Here is an 18,387-nt window from a genome sequence, read left to right as displayed (position 1 = left end):
AATACTGACATGACTTTTCCATGGTCACACTAAGCTGATCTGATAAAAGGGTTTATGAGAAATTTTCTTTGACATGCATATAAATGAGCTCAAGTTAACTTTATTTTCCATCTTACTAACCAGGGTTTTGATATCCGACATCTCTCCCCATCTATAGTAACGTCTATAAAGTGGAAGCCTGTACAATAAAAGATGTATCCAGTCATGATAACATTTCTAAGAATTTTCCATTTCCCCCCATATGACAAGGATTTGATGACATTAGCATCATTTTTTTTTTAATGTTGGTCAAGAACATGACATTCCATTCCATATAAAGTAGAAAGCCCCATTTCCTCCTGCAAGAAATGAAAGAAAGGCAGCCACCATGGGGAACAGTATGAAGCTTCCTTTAAAAATAGAGTTACCATATGATCCAACAATCCCACTCCTGGACATATAACTGGAGAAAACTGTAATTTGAAAATATACACACACCCCAGTGTTCATAACAGCACTATTTAAATAGCCAAGACATGGAAGCAACCTAAATGTCCATCAACAGATGAATGGATAAAGAAGATGTGGTACATATACAAAATGGAAAGCCATAAAAAGAATGAAATGATGCCATTTGCAGCAACATGGATGGACCTAGAGATTATCATACTAAGTGAAGTAAGTCAGACAGAGAAAGACAAATACCATATGATATCACTTATATGTGGAGTATAAAAAAATGATACAAATGAACTTATTTATAAAACAGAAACAGACTCACAGACACAGAAAACAAACTTATGGTTACCAAAGGGGCAGGGTAAATTAGAAGCTTGGTATTAGCAGATATACACCACTGTATATAAACAAGATAAACAACAAGGTCCTACTGTATAGCACAGGGAACTATATTCAATACAACACTGTAAGTCAATATTGTTCGATTAAAAAAAAGAAAAGAAATAAAGAAGTAATGAAGGCAGATTTTTTTAAAGAATATGAGACAAGATATTCGATGGCAACTCCAGTCAACCATGTAAGAACGTGGTGATTAATTTAGCTGGACATTTTCCTTCATATTTTGCAGATATTTTCCATCTCCATTTTTATTTACTAACATTGCAATGACTTCAGTTTAGTGCCACCACGTGCTAATTTTATCCAAGCAACATGTAATTAACCCCTCAAAATCATCATCAAACATGGTAACATAGAATAGACCTAATTCCAATCTCAGGATGACTAGAGTATCACATTGTAGGGCATCTGATAAAAGTTAATTTAACTTAGTCGATAATTCTTCCACTCTTTACCTCATGGTAGCAAGTACAGTAACAGCAGATATGATTATTTTAAGGTCATCATAGTTAGGGATGTTTATTTTTTCTGTTAAAAGGATGGGTGATGTTTTTACACTGTTTCTAATGGGCTAGTTTCTTCTTACTTTTTACTGACTTCAAGAAAATCATTAGAGATGTCAGTGAATTTGTTAGCATATTCTCTTCACGTCGCAAGGTCCATATTTCCCAAGTTGGAAACTTCTATACATATCCATTTTTCTTAGCACTTCAGCCCCATTTGCCTCTTTTAATCAATAAGCTATATTGACAAAATTTTAATTATTCCCAGAAAGTGCACACTGTTTTGATTTTGTTATTTTCCTTTAGAGAACAAAATGAGTCAACTGGTTTAGTAGCTTACTTTGCTCCCTCTTTGAACTTCAGCTTTCTCCTCTAAGACAAAATAGTGTCTAACTTATTGATTCATTTGCAAAGAGAAAATTTTTAAAAATCAAAGAGTGAGATGAAATATCTAGCTCTGTTAACAAGTAGGCAAAGATGTAAAAGGCGGTATAATTGGCTTGAAAAAAAGTTGTCTTATTTTAAGCAAACTCACATTGGAAAAGGCACTTCATAATTATAATCATGCATGAAAAGTACAGCAACCATCCAGGGTTATCTAAATGTGTCTGACTCTCAATGCTCCTTCATGCAAATAATAAAACCACCACTTCTGTGAACTCGCAAGCAATGCTGATCCATTCAGCCTGCTAAGAAGTCAAGTGTTTAACTATCTTCCTGTTCCATGATTTCGGCAAGGTTAACATCTATCTGAAACACCCAAGGGATTCTGCCCAAATTAACTTACGATTGGGTATTTACACTCTCATTTTTCTCATAGTTTTATTTTACTGGTGTAATTGAGATGTAATAAATGTAGGGCATGTTGCAAAAGAAAAGCAGGTGAATAAATACCTCCAAATCCAGCTAGAGGAGACCCCCTTTCATCTCAGCCTACTGCTAAGGAAATAGATTAGATCCACATTTTCTGAACTCTCCCATCTAAATTGATAGAACTAAGAAGGGATGTGGCATACCCAACTACAGAGTATTAGTTTAGGAAGACCAAAATCAATCTAAAAGAATAACATCTTTCAAGGTAAAACACACACACACACACACTCACAAACATTTTCTTCAAAAGATAAGGGCAACAAGGAGAAAATAAATTAGATGTGATGGTTCCAGTTCTGGGACTCTATACTTTTAAATTCTAAAACAATTAGGCCAATATTTAGGGTATACAAACGAGTGGAGTCACGATAACCGACAGACTACATCACGTACTAAGGTCGTTAAACTTAGCTTTTAGAATTATAGAAATGATATTCTACCCTCATTTTGGACAAGATTGATTTTCCAGTATAAAGAGGCTGAAAAAGAATAAGAAATAAGAAGCATAAAAGTACTTACAACTGATCGGATGTTATTTTCTTTCACCAGTTTCAGAGATGATTTATAGCAATTTGCAAGGTCTTCCTTGTGGGAACCATTAATATGGCCTCTGGCTATTGGTCCTACGGTATGGATAACATCTGTAAATACAAAAGGAAGGAAAAATAGGATAAGCAAGATATTTTTCACTTTTCACATAATTGGTGCTTTATTTATTTTAGGTATTTGTGTTGGAGCTTGGAGACAAGCAAGCTAAGAAATACTGATGATGCAAACGCTTCTCTGGTAAAAGATTTTTGATAGCACAGCTTTTTAAAGTAGGCAAATTTCCAGGAAGGTGATAATTGTGAAAAGGAATCCCCTACCAGTAAATTGTTCCATCGCTACTGGTCAGATCCAAGCATAACAGATTATATAAGGTGTGAATAAAAGGCACGCTGGCAGAAGACAAATCCTCAGTGGGAAATAAACTGAGAAACAGTTGCCTACAAAATGAACATTCTGAATTGACATGGGAAGGAAGTACCAATCACTTGATGTGAAGTTACACATCACCTTACTTATAAATAAGACAACAGTATCAGGCATTGTACAAAATAAAGAAGGGCAAGTTCCTGGAAATGTGGCAAAAGAATTTATAATAATCAGTAATAACACTAAAAGGGTTATTTTTTAAATTTATTTTTTAATACAGCAGGCTCTTATTAGTAATCTATTTTATACATATTAGTGTACACATGTCAATCCCAATCTCTCAATTCATCACACCACCACGACGACCCCTTTCCCCCCTTGGTGTCCATATGTTTGTTCTCTACATCTGTGTCTCTATTTCTGCCTCACAAAGCGGTTCCTCTGTACCATTTTTCTAGATTCCATATATATGCGTTATAAAAGGAATAATTTTTAAACATCCCTACCAATTTACAATGTAACCTACTTATCCTCACACACGTGAGGTATGCTGGGGATAATGGTTCCTAATAATTACTTAACTTCTGTTTTTCACTATATTAAAATTTTCAAAAATCAATCTGTACTTTTCATCCTCTATTTATATTTAAAACACAAAATTAAAATTTTTGTTTTGGCATATAAAACCAGTCATTGTGGTATCCATAAACATTTAAGTTTAGGAACTTAATTAAATAGAACTGTCCTCATTTTAAGTCAATAATGGTTGTAAGAAATTGACCAAATTTGAATACAAATTACTTGAAAATGCTTTGTAACTCCTGCTTCTCAGTCTTACCTGTTAATCTGGATTATAAACTTATTTAAATGATGTGAGTAACAATAACTAATCAACTTTGATCAAAAAAGAAATTTTGTCATTAGAGTATTATAATGAAAATAAATGACTTGCTTTGGCTAATCAGTACCACTTAATTTCAAAAACAGTAACAAGAGAATAAGAACGCTTTACCAAAATGCGACTATGGAATAGTTTTAAACTGCATATGAAATTTAAATGGCAGAAAATAAATCACTAAGAGAAAGATTTTTGTTAATTGTCTGCTAAATGTTGAGAGTATTATTTAATGTTGAGAAAATCCCCAAATGTTGATTTCAACTTTTAATGACTTTAAACAGTATTTAAACCCTTGTCAGATAATGTTGAAGATGATATCTTGTTATCAAAATAGGCAGAAACCTCATTAGTGAGTTTATGCAGATGTTATTTCACAGACAAACCTGGCTTTAAAGTGAGAACCGCTACGACATATTAATAGAACGAGAGGATAAAGGGAGATTAGGTTGTATTTAGCAAAAAACAAAACAAAACAAAACCACACAGACACACACACACACACACACACACACACACACACACACACACACACACTAATATTGTTTTTGTAATAAGAATTGCAACAGGATGTCCCAAAGCAGGTTCAGTAAGATATGGGTTTAAAGGTCAATTAAATTTGGGGATCACCAGGTGAGATTAAGTCAATCAGTTACCTTAGTGTAGGGTTCCTCTGGACGCTTAGGATGCTACAATGAATTGTGAGTCTCCACAAGGGAGGGGGGTGATGAACACAGAATGCTCTGTTTCCAAAATACATTTGACTAAACCTAAGGTTTGCAGAGTCCCTCATGGGCCTAAATTTCCACAGATTAACCTGCGCCCTGTTATTCCAGGGCAGTTTTGGCACCACCCCCCTTGCCATTGTTGAAGGTGAAATCTATGTCTTTTGTTTCTTTTGTTTTATTTGTTTTCTTAGACCTCATCCCCAGTGCCTCTGTCCATCAAATACCATATAAAAGAGCAACAGGATATGACCTTGGTTTCCTTATTTTGTGGATGGAGAAGGTCAAGAATAAATGTCTCTTATCCAGGTCATAAAGATGTGTCTACTTTTGCCAAGTGAACACAGGGCTTAGGGGCATTAATGGGAAGAAAAGAGAGAGAGAGAGAGAAGTCCATAAGGGCAGGAAATAATGACATAATAAATAAATGTTTCCTTTGCTTTCTCCCTTAGCCATCTTTCTCTGCAAAACTTACATGGAATTTTTGAAAAATTATTCCTTGCATTTCTTCACTTCCCCATTTAATTTAAGTCTGAGGACAAAGAGCCAATAAAAGCATCCTCAACATCAAAATATTGATCTCTGTTGGTTATGCTCTGTATTAAATTTACAGCATCCAAGATCAAGTGTTATTATCGACCAATATCACAACCCCTCAGATCCACAAACCTGTAAGGCTCGAAAGGAAATTTTCTTCATTATTTTAATTGTTTATAGTACTTATGGGTGACTCTGACACACCAAGGAGCTCCCCCTTTTCCTGTTATAAAATTCAGTCAGGAGGCCTGCTTTCTGATTCCAGCTCCAGCCCTGACTAGTGGAGTAACCCAGATGAAGCCATCCTTTCATTGGTCCCTGCCTTGGTTTCCTTATCCACAAAATGAATCAGCTGCTTAGATGATCTCTGTGGTCTCTTCTGTGCTTGTGGCATCATTAGTATTTAACCTTGTAATGGAGCCAGATGGAGTACAGAATGATGTCTGGGCAGTTAAAAGGACTTTAAACACTGTTAAGTGGCTCTCAAGCGTTTTGAGTATAAGGATCCTCTTTTTCATATCAAAAGTCTTATGGTCTACCCTTTCACAGTAGTAGTTTCAAAATCCACTGATTGAGAACAAGTTAGAGAAAAACAGCTATTAAAACTTCAATGATGCTTTGTATTAATTTACATTTTATTAAACACAATACAACCTTCAGAGCGGACATATGCACGTGAGACACGTGAGATACATGCATTCAATTTATGCAATTATCCTGCCCATGAATTTGTGGATTCCATGGTATAAATAAGATAATGTAAATAGAAGTGTTTTATCTGATGCCTGGTACACGCAGACACTCAAGAAATACTAATTATCAGTAGCAGTGGCGTCCCAGGCATCTTGAGCATACAGGCAGGAGTGGCAGTTACCTTTCCTCTGGTGTGGAAAGAGCACCAGACTGTAAGCCCTAAGATCTGATTATAATTGTCAGAAGTCCCAGATCTGTCACTAACCAGCTGTTGACCTTGGGCAAGTCATTCTTCTCTTTGGGCTTTGGTCTTAAAACCTAAAAGGAGTTGAATAAGATGGCCTCTAAGATTCTTTGCAGCTCTCAAATACAATCCCGCTTCTACATGTCTATCAAGAATGAAGCTATAGGTTCTGAGTAGTCTAATTCACTATTTTCCAGACAAACGAACATCAGTCATGGTTCAGTTTTCTCCAACATGCCTATACAATGAAATGCACACTGGCACCATTCCCAGAGAGAGTGGTTAACCATATCTTTCCAAATTACAAATGTAGACTCCTTTTGGTATAATAATTCTATTTCTAGGAATATATTCTCTGGATGATATGTTTGGAGACAACCTAAATGTCCATCAGTAGGGGACTAGTGAAATAATTGTACATTAATACAATGAAACATTATGCTTCTGTAAAAAGGACAATGAAGGTATTTATGTATGAATATGGAAAGATATTCAGGATATATTACTATGGAAGAAAAAGAAAGAAACAAAGAGATAGAGAGAAAGAGAAGGAAGGAAGGAAGGAAAGGAGGGAGGGAGGGAGGGAGGGAAGAAGGAAGGAAGGAAGGAAAGAAGGGAGGGGGGGAGGGAAGGAGAGAGGGAAGAAAAGAGATGCAGAAATGTTAAGCATGGTACCATTAGTGTAAAAATACCTCCACAGGTGTAGAAAAGAATGCATATTTGTTTTAGTTAATATATGTATAAAATATCTCTGGGAGGATAAACAAGTAATTAACAGCAGTGGTTAACCTATGAAAACTACAAGGATAGGGCCAAATATGGGAAGAAGACACTTCACTGTTTACTAATATTTTTGATGTTCAAATTATGTGAATGTGTTACCTATACAAAAATTAAATTAAGTATTAAAACAAAGATCATATGGTTAAACCAAGTTCCTGAATTCCATCTACCATATTCCTACAACATATAAAGACTGTTAATGTGCTCTCTAAAGATGATCTTATATCACTATAAACAAGAAAATACACTTAAAAATATTTATATAATTTCAAGGGATTTAAAATAATAACTCCACTAGGTATATTTTTCTTTTATTTTGCTACTCTCAATAATCTCTTTATATAAAACAATTATTTTCAGGGTTTAAATGGTAGGGAAAATGGCATTTTTTACCTATATGGCTTATATTTATATTTAAAGTTTTACTATAATTTTAATATGCAAACTGAGTCCTAGATACCTTACAGTGAATATGTAGGACAGGAACATATTTCTCAGGTATCTCAGTTACCAAAGAATTTTTTATAATGGTCAAGAATTTTTAGAGATGAAAAGGACAGTAGAGAAAATTTAATCTATTTTCCCTTGCTCAGTGGATCCACAGGAGAAAGAATTATGCCCAAAGTCACAGATCAGTGTGGGGAGACACACCATCACAGAGACAATATGATTATGAATAAACTTTTCCCAGTGTGGCTACTTATTGAAGGAAATGGCATACATTTGTATGTATGAAGTTTGTCATGCTTATCATGAATTCCATTACTTTAGCCTCATACTTTGTATACATGCAAATTCTGATTGGCTATTGCTGTGAAAGAAATTACCCCAAAACATGATAACTTAAGACAACAACAACGCTTTATTATTTTTTATGGCTTTTCTGGATCAACAATTCTGAAATGGCTCAACTAGGGGGTCTGGCATGGAGCCTCTCATATGGTTGTAGTTGGGTAGTGGCTGGCAGTGGAATAGTGTGGGTTCCAGCAGCTAAAGGCCGGCCTGCCAGATATCTCTCCCTCTTCCTGTGGTCTCAGGGACTTTCCATGGGGGCCAGTTTGGGTTTCCTTACGGAAGCCTCAGAACAGTCAGCTTGCTCACATGACAGCTCAGGGCTCCAAGACCAAGTGCGCCAGAGGTGGACGCTGTGTTATCCTTTCTATCCCAGCCTTGAGAACGACACAGTGTTACCACCTGATTGGTTGCAACTGTCACAAAATTCCACCCATTTCAAGTGGAATCATGCAGACGTCACCTCTTGATGGGAGAAGTAGCAAAGCATCTGTGGACAAGTTTTAAAACGGGCACAATGAAGGATTCACCAGACACCTGGGGCTTTTTGGGGGTTAGCATGTTTATCCAATACCAAGTGTTGTGGTAGATAAATAAGATATCATAGGAAAAACTGATATGATTATTTCCATGCAGTCATTCATGAAAACAGTATGGAGGTTCTTCAAAAAATTAAAAATAGAACTACCATATGATCCAACAATTACACTTCTGGGTATTTATTCAAAGGAAAGAAAAACATCTCAAATAGATATCTGCATCCCCATGTTCACTGCAGCATTATTTACAACAGCCAAGATATGGATATAACCTAAGTGTCCATTGATGGATGAATGGACAGAAAAAATGGGTTTTATATATATAAACAATGGAATATTATGCAGCCATAAAAGTGAAGGAAATTCTGCCACTTGTGATAAGATGGATGGGACTTGAGGGCATTATGCTAAGTGAAATAAGTCAGAGAGAGGAAGACAAATACTGTATGATCTCACTTACATGTAGAATCCAAAAAAAAAAAAAAGCCCAGCAAACTCATAGATACAGAGAACAGATCGATGGTTGCCAGAGGCTAGGGGCAGGAGGGGATGCATGAATGGATGAAAGAGGTCAAAAGGTACAAACTTTCAGTTATAAGATAAATAAGTCCTGGAAATATAATGCACTGTATGGTGACTATAGTTTCTAATACTACATTGTATGTTTGAAAGTTGCTAAAAGAGTAGATCTTAAAAGTTCTCATCAGAAGAAAGAAATCTATTTCCAGTATGAAGTTCTCAGACCTATTATCTTTATAAGTCAACTGCTGATTTAATTAAAAAATCACAGCTAGAGAAAGACTGAATATGAAATTAATATGCTTATCAATTGTAAGTACAATCTAATTTGGAGATCACAGTACGACCGTAGCTCCTAGACAGAACTGCCTGGCCCAGCACTAATTTTGTTGTTTCTTCTGTCTTAAAGTCTGGCAGAAACTTGTAGGCAAAGGAAAGGGCAGGGATGGCTGTTACAGAATCAGCATCGTATCTCACTGTGAGCAATGAAAATAATGTTTCCCTGAATTGTCCAGCTCCACATTCCAGAAAGGAAGAGCAGCCTTCATGCACTTGAAGCCCTTTCTTACACAACTGAGGAAAGCCAAGAAAACAGCAATGCGGTCTATACATTTAATCAACATCTCAAATGCGAGCCCTGGAAGAGGTATGCAAAATGGGATGGCAGGTCGTTTTGTACTTTATCTGACTAAAGTGTGGCAAGACAAATCGAGCCTGATTTTGTTCATCTATTTCTGAAATCAATCAGCCTATAAATCAGCTCTTTTGTTTTGAAGCTATAACCACCACCTGTGCTCCCCCCACCTCGTTCTATCCTGGGAAATTAGTCTGAAGTCTATAGAAGAGGAGGGTAGGATGGAAGGTTGTCTCTGAAGGGGGTGCCGGAGGGAGTATGCTTTCATTTCCAAATGCGTAAATTTAAAAATGTGCAATTGGAATGCCAAATAAATACTGAAAGCAGGAGAATCATTTACTAAGATCCGATCGGACTTCCGCGTGATAAAACAAATGCAGCAAAAACATTCTGCGAAAAAATATTAGCATAATGAATTTTAAAACAACTGAGGGAACACATATAGGTTGCTCTCATCGTTTTCCATCTGAGAAGCAACTGTGCTACATTCAAACTGTTAATGAAGAGTCAGACCAAGAGTAGAATCAATTACACGTTGCTTTCATTCACTCCACTCTTGTATTCATAAGCATAATCGGTCCATCTAACAGACTGCCTAATGATGTTGTGCCCTGTCAATCATATTCAAATTGCATGAATTTTAAGGAGAAAAACCAATGCATGGAATTAAATTGATTTTCTTTTCTAGAGCTACAACCACAAAACCAAGCACTAAAAGTATTATTTGCAAATCTTATTGGCCAATTTATATGATAAGCACTACCCATCTGCAACCTGAAACAGAATACTTGAAGTTCGGTTAACGGGAAATTGAATTACCACCTGATAGCGTTACAAAGTAAATGCTGTCTTTTTGCTCCATTTAGGTCAATGTTTTCAGAAACACATTTTCAGAGCTTGTGTTTTATTATATTTCAAGAAACAATCAATTGTCCATAAGATGTTCCTTTTCAATCTACAGCAGACATCAGTTAGATTGGATTTCAGCTGCAGCATGTTTCTAAATTTGGATTATTCTCTCATACATTTCTTCAGCTGCATGTTTGATTTCTTTCCGTGTTCAGAAAGACTAGTCATACGGCTTTGTGCATGAGTTTGGGATAAGCCAGCACTTAACAATGTTATTTTCTAGTGCATTTTCCTTTGAGTCTGTGAGTTGAGCCTGTTTTGTTAGATTTCCCTCCAGTGTTCTTGGTTATAAAGGGCTTCTAGTTCACCCTAGTTCACCTCTGTTAGCCTTCTTGGTGCTGTGGTTCCCTAAATAAAATGTCTACGTCTACGTCTACGTCTAAGATTAAATACACAGTAGCTAAACACCATTTGCATTTTACAGCTGATAAAGGCACACTGAATGCACTGTCAAAGCTTGAAGGAGTACACCCAGCTCAGTTTGAGGTTTGAATCCCATTTTTACGTTAAAATGTGACAGTGTGGCCACGTTTCGGGCATCTTGTGCTGACAATATGTTTCATGTTTCATTGACTTCAAAGTTGTGAAGTTTTAAGCTTAAGTTGTGAGGGTCAAGTTTTAAAATAATACTTGAGCAATTTCTACCAAAATGTTATCCTCCATATTAAAAAAGAAAGAAAGAGGGCTTCCCTGGTGGCGCAGTGGTTGAGAGTCCGCCTGCCGATGCAGGGGACGCGGGTTCGTGCCCCGGTCCGGGAAGATCCCACATGCCGCGAAGCGGCTGGGCCCGTGAGCCATGGCCGCTGAGCCTGCGCGTCCGGAGCCTGTGCTCCGCAACGGGAGAGGCCACAGCAGTGAGAGGCCCGCGTACCTCAAAAAAAAGAGGCCCGCGTACCGCAAAAAAAAAAAAAAAAAAAAAAGAAAGAAAGAAAAGAAAGAAAGAAGGAAGGGGCAAAGCTCATTTAAAATTTTTTACTAGCTCTACCTTTTCTGCCAAAGGTTTATTTTAGGTCAGTCCTATTGACGGGACTGGGTCCTATTTCATCTGGACACCTACACATAAGGGTCTATTTGCAATAATATAGATTGAAATTTGTATAAAAGGGATATCCTGTGGTCAGCCATTTATAGAATCTTGGAGATTCCACAGGGTATTGGGGGCACCTGCATTACAGTAGTGTTATTTCCAACAGAGAGGGGTCTCAGAGAGACTGTGGGAAGCTGAATTTTCTGCAAAATTCCAACATTTCACCATCATTTTAGAATGAACCAAAAGAGAACACATCCTAGAAGGAAGTGAGTCAAATACATGGCATTTCTAATACTTCAATAGCAGGGTGAGAGGAGGTGGAGGTCCGGATAGACAATATGACTTTTTCAAGGAAAATAATAATAAGGTCTTTGTTCTCGTTCAAGGGATGGATGGCAATTGGCAGCCTTTTCAGAGAGATGCAAAACCAGTACTTTATGAAGACACAAGGGGAAAGTAGGCTTTAAAAATTCTATGTAGTGAGTAAAAATAAATGAAGGTCAGTCCCCTCCACAGGGTAACTCTACAAATGTGGAATCTAGGCTGGGACTGAAGGGTGCAGAGGGGTCAGTGTGCTTGTTTGTCAACAGCCTTCCTTTATAGCTCCCTTGCCACCACAAGTATGGACTAGAAAGGCTTTTTTGCAATCATTCACTTAGTCATTCTCTCCTGTTTTAAATAAATAAATCCACTAAGTGCCAGGTACATAAGGTAATTGCTCTGTTCACTCACACCAAACACGTCTTGTGTTTTTTCTGACTACAGGCCTTTCCTGGTGTCAAGAGAGCACCTCCATCCTTGCCTCTCAAGATCCTTCCCATCCCATGAAACTCAAAAAGAACTGACCTTCCTTGAAGATATGATCCATGAACCCCACTACATGAACTAAACTGAACTCAATTCTCCTCTTCTGGTCTCCAATAACACTTTCATTTGACCGTTTACATGACTTTTAACATGAACATTTCTGTACACACAACTAAGAAGATTCCATCAGTCAGAGCTCTCCACTAACACAGCATTCTGCCTGAGGAGGCAGGGCATTTCCTGTCACCAGAGGCAATCAAATATGACTATGTATACATCGAGATTCCTTCTAACTCTGTGATGTTATTCTGTGTTTCCTGTCTTCATGTGGAGACTACGCTTCCACCGCAGAAAACATGACCAATCTATGTCTGAGTCTCCTGGCAAAGCCAAGAACTCTATGGGAACAATTGCCTAATAGATAATTAGTGAATTTGTGAGTGATTCAATAAAAGTTGGCCTGATATAATCAATCTAATCAGAGATGATAAACTGGATTAGAGGAAACAATGAGGTGAAATGGACAGACTAGACTGAGCAAGCGATGGAATGTAGTTTGACTGGTTCATATCATTCAACATACATTTCTATAGAATTAAGAAGCTGTTTCTTCCCAGAAAGACTTAGCAAAGCCTGATCAAAGATTTCCTAATAAGTGCACTACAATTTAAACACACACACACACACACAATTCAAATACCATCACACTTTTTAGGAAAAGCTATAAGATTCTTTCCCAAGACTTCCAACAGAAAAAAAAAAAAAAAAAAAGTGTGCAGTGACTCCTTTGCCTTTTTCTGCAAGAGATAATTAAATGCATTTTTAAAATGTGTCACTTCCCTCATCTGCACATGGTTCATTTTAGAATAAATTGGCTTTGTTCTAGAGATTGGTTTTGGCTCTCAAATCTCAAAATGGAAAATTGCAGATTCTCTACATGTCTTCTCAAAAAATTAATGGGATCACTTTTCGCGTTTCTTTAAAAAGTGACATTTGGGTATAATGAACCCACCTCTCCATCAAAATAAACCAGGTTTAATTTCTCCCTGAGACCAGTACATTCATAAGACTCCACTGGACTACAGCTCCTCCATACATTTACACCTGTACTCTCTTCTGGGTTGCACTTTCATGGTATAAACATCCACACAAGGCTCTACATCTAATTTTCTAGAGGAACAGTTCTATTTAGAAAAGACAACTGAGAAGGACAGAACATTTTAAGAATGAGATTAACATTGATTCTAAAAGAAAAAAATACGTGGAAGTTTCTATACTATGAAGTTGCATTTTTCATGAGTTCACTTATACGAATTCAACAATACGAACAAGGGGTTAGGAGGAGTGAGAATGACAAAATATTTAAATAATAAGGACTATTTCACTAAACATTTCCACAATGAGTGTTTGCTCTCACATGAACATGAACTTACATTGCTGGACTCCAAGAGATCAGGCTGCATTCCCACCTACCTCTCAGACATGATTGGCTCTTTGCGCAAAACAGAAGCTGTTTTCAAACTTTTTGGTTTTGGAACTCTTTATACTCAAAATTAACTGAGGACCTGTGAGAGCTTTTGTTTTGGTGGGTCATATCTATCACACAAGAAAACAAAAGCACATATACAATTAACTATCAGGGAAATGATGCTATCACATGTCATGTAACCTCTGGAAAACTACACTGCACACTCAAGAGAGAAAGAAAGTGAAAAATGCAAATAATCTCTGAATATTATTATGAACATGGTACTGACCTCACAAATCCCCTGAAAGAGGTATCCCTAAATCACGCTTTGAGAATTGCTACACTAGAGCTTCTTTCTGTGCAGATCTAGTAACTAAAAATAAATATTCCCACTTTTAATGGAAAATTGGCACCATTAACTACTTCATCTGGTTCTCAAGTTTGAAGAAACAGTGATCTCTTTCAACTCTGTAGGGAAAACCAGACGTACTGGTCTTGTTAAGAAATGGTATTTCTCTGTTTCAACTTTTGTATGACTTAAGGGATTTTACAAGAGTAATCTTAACTGAATGCAATTTTTGTCTTTAGGATATAAAGATTCTCAATCTTTAGAACTTAATTTCTCTTTCCACTTTTGTGAGACAGTGATCAGATCATTTCTACATGCCAGCTGCTTGAGAATAGAGATGCTCTTCTTAAATAAGCAGTTTGCTTACTTAAGACTAGCCCAGATCTAGTAACTAAATACAAATATCCCCTAAATATAAATATCCAGTCCTAGTAACTAGGACTCAAGGAAGAAAGTCTAAGATGACTGCTACCAGATCAGTTGATTCTAGTAGAGAAGAAAATGGCAGGCACAGCTTTTTAAACAAGAATTCTACCACACATCACAGGATAAAGCAAAGACAGATCCTTCAGGATCATGCATTCCCAAGAGAAATCAGGACAACAGTTTCCTTCCTTATGCTTCCTTCTTCATAGAATGAGTTGGAAGCTACTAAAGGGAAGGAGACCAGCTAACATTAAACCAGGTTGGCAGGAATGAGAAAGGACACAGATAATTCAAGAAACTTAAAGGTTCTGGCCAATTTTGATGATGGTTTCAAGGTGGGTGGGAGAAAAGAAAGGGAAGAGTTAAAATTCATCCAGAGTAACTCCACTCTGGGTGACTGAGGGGACGACAGAAATGGGGAAATCAGAATATATAGTAATTGAGGTCCAACTTATAGTAGTGCTTGTCAAGTCTTCTAAAAATCTATCCTTAACATAAAAATAAAATGCAGAAAGGGGACAAAAATAAGAGAAGAATTAGCAAGACAAACAAACAAAACTTGTACAGTTGAAGGTAACTAACTTTCCTGTATCAAGGTACTTTTTTTTACGTTCCTCCTTGCCTATTTTGGGTCTGATATAGAATCACTCAGGGGAAGACAAAATATCACTGAGCCTTTCAAACATGATTCATTGTGAGGCTGAGATTCAAATATGTGCCTCTGCAAGATTATTTAGTGGAAACCATTAATGTAAAACCACTCAAAGAAAACCAAGAGTTCTTTCCATAGTAATTCAGAGGCTAACAATGGAATGTTTGCCTGGAAGCTTTGATAATTAAGCAATGAATACCAGATTTTAAAAGAAAGAAATACATGTAAATAAATAAATAACATCTGGTGATTGATTCTCTAGTAATATACTATTGTGTAGGCCAATGAATAAAAATTCCTATTTTTATTTGGAAATGGGGTCATGCTTGCGTGATATGATAATAAGCAGAGAAACAGGCAGAGTAAAATAATGGGGAGTTTATTATGAGTAGTAAAATATTTACATTATAGAGAAGTCTCTAAAGATGGTCACTAGAATGTGTAATTATAATCAGATACAATGATATCAGGGGACTATTACTCAGCCATAAAAAGAAATAAGATTGAGTTATTTGTAGTGAGGTGGATGGACCTAGGGTCTGTCATACAGAGTGAAGTAAGTCAGAAAGAGAAAAACAAATACCGTATGCTAACACGTATATATGGAATCTAAAAAAAAAAAAAAAGGTTCTGAAGAACCTAGGGGCAGGACAGGAATAAAGATGCAGATGTAGAGAATGGACTTGAGGACATGGGGAGGGGGAGGGTAAGCTGGGACGAAGTGAGAGAGTGGCATGGACAGAAATACACTACCAAATGTAAAATAGACAGCTAGTGGGAAGCAGCTGCATAGCACAGGGAAATCAGCTCGGTGCTCTGTGACCACCTAGAGGGGTAGGATATGGAGGGTGGGAGGGAGACGCAAAAGGGAGGATATATGGGTATATAGGTATATGTATAGCTGATTCATTTTGTTATATAGCAGACACTAACACACCATTGTAAAGCAATTATACGTCAATAAAGATGTTAAAAAAAAAAAAGAAAAAAAATGATATCAGGAAAGAGCAAGAAAACAAGTCTTCACATCCCAATGGAAAATCCCACTCATGAACTGGGTAAACAAGTTTTTACTGGGAAAAGTAATTTTACCTTTCCTCTCCTCTCTGTAAAAACAGAATAATATTTATTTTTCAAGTTCATAATGGAGAATAAATTAGCCACTATATGTGAAAGCATCAAGCACAGTACCTGGCATGTAGTAGGTGAACTCTAACTTGATTGATTATCGTTAGTACTTGTAGTTAATTGTATTCACAGTGTGCATAAATAGGATAACAATAAGCTCTTTCATATTTAATCAGTATTTCATCGTTACACTCTCAAAATTCATAACTATTCATAGAAACCGATTATGTCAGAATTTATATTTTACTGGCTTCTTTGCTTCTACTATTTCTTGGATCTCTGGTTTTCTCTTTCTTAAACTCTTTTTTTTTCCTCAAATATTTGGGTAATTCTTTCAGAGATGGTCTGTAGCTGGGAATTTTCCAAGTCACTAGATTTTCAAAAGCTTTTAGTTCATTCTCATTTCTGAATGTTAGTTTTCCAGCATATATGACTCAAGGTTCAAATTAATTTTTCTCTCAGAATTTTGACGATTTTGCTTCATTTCCTTCTACCATGAGAAAAAGCTAGTTTGATTTTTACACCTCCATAAGTTGAGTTGGATTTCTTTTCCTCCCCAGAAGTTTTAGGAACTTCCAATTTATACTTGGAATTCTGAATTCTGTCTAGGTTCTTTTAGGACAGGAATGCTTTTTTCTCTTTTAGTTATGAAGTTATTACTACTCTTTCCTTTTCTCCATTCATTCTAGAAGTCTTAATAGATGGGTTATATATGGCTGGGAGTAAATCTCAATTGTTTTTACTTTCTCTTAAATATAATATTTTATCTGCTGCACATTTTAGACTATTTCTTTGACTTATTCTTTGCATCAGTAAGTTTTCAGCTGTTTCCTTTCCATTATGGATCCCTTCATTTGAAATTTCTGTTCTTGTTTTAACTTCCTGGAATTTTTATTTCTCCCTCTCTTGTTAGAACATCTTTTTCTAACTTCTACATGTATTGAATATAATTCTTTTCTCTAACAGCTTTTTTTACTGTATATAAATCCTTTTGTTGCCCAGGCTAATACTCTGTTATAGCTATCTCTCAGTGGATCTGAATTCACTTAACATACACCTTCACACTTTTTTTTCTTGATACTTCTAGAGACCCATACAAATTATATGCATTTTCATCACATTGTTATTTATAATGCAAATAATTAATCCCTTGTCAGGGTATCTCTAATAAGAAAGAAAAGTATTTGTAATGTTGTAATTGATGACTGAATTATATAAATAGACATTTTAACAAGGAATGTATTTCTCATGCAGCTAACAAAAGGATTATAGAAATTGCTAAGATTTTCACAGTTTTTTTTAATGTTAAAAGGTATGATTTTATTTTCCCAACATGATAAAACAGCATATGCTTCCAAATTGCAAATACACACATACAAAAACACACAGGAAAAAATAAAGAGAAAAAAGAGGAATATATTCGGTGTTTTCATGACTCAGAACATATCCATCCACATCATTCTAGCTATTTCATAGAGCTTCTTTTAGAACTGATGACAACATTCCAAACCAGACCTATTTTAGACCCCATTTTTAATAAATATTATACACTTTAAATTAAATGGATTACATGTTTTCCAGAAGAGAGTAGTTCAAATTTGAAGAGTTGTTTTTAGATACCTAATGATTATGCATTAATTACAAATCTTATTTAAACTACTTAAACTAAAAGCAATATTTATTTCTACCCTCACTAGTAGATCTATATGCCTTGTTACACACTTAGCTGTCCAGAGATATTTAAAGCAGAAACATATCAAGCAGCTGAATTATTTTCTAAAGCATCCTTGCAGTGCAGCATTTCAAAAACACAGAAGACAACATCAATAACATGTTCTGATAGGGTTTTAACAATTTTACTGCTTATTTCATTCTGAAAGACTAATGTCTTAGTTCTCTCTACTACAGTAAATGGACTGCAAGACACTGCTGTATAATAAAGAACAACAAAATTAACCTAATGGAATTATCATTGACAATTTTATTGATGAAATAGTACAAAAGTTTCCATAGGATTGACCCAAATATATTTTGTTATTTTTTGCCTTTTAATGTTCTTATTAAATGGAGAAAAAGTCGTAAAGAACACACAGATGCAATCAATTTATAGAATTTCACAAAGACAACTT

The 18,387-nt window shown here is 36.0% G+C and overlaps 1 protein-coding gene across 1 annotated transcript in view; it reads right to left on the bottom strand.

Moving 5' to 3' along the window:
• The window catches only part of MACROD2 (mono-ADP ribosylhydrolase 2), a 2,059,152-nt gene that overhangs the window by 871,328 nt on the left and 1,169,437 nt on the right, over positions 1–18,387 (bottom strand). The window contains exon 6 of the mRNA XM_032606628.1: positions 2,733–2,854. Coding sequence (XP_032462519.1) covers positions 2,733–2,854 — 122 coding nt within the window. The remainder of the gene's footprint in view (positions 1–2,732; positions 2,855–18,387) is intronic.

This window comes from Phocoena sinus, chromosome 15 (genome assembly GCF_008692025.1).
Source record: "Phocoena sinus isolate mPhoSin1 chromosome 15, mPhoSin1.pri, whole genome shotgun sequence".
Taxonomy (NCBI): Eukaryota; Metazoa; Chordata; class Mammalia; order Artiodactyla; family Phocoenidae; genus Phocoena; species Phocoena sinus.
Note: the sequence above shows the minus strand (reverse complement) of the source record. Positions and strands in the feature narration are given on the sequence as shown.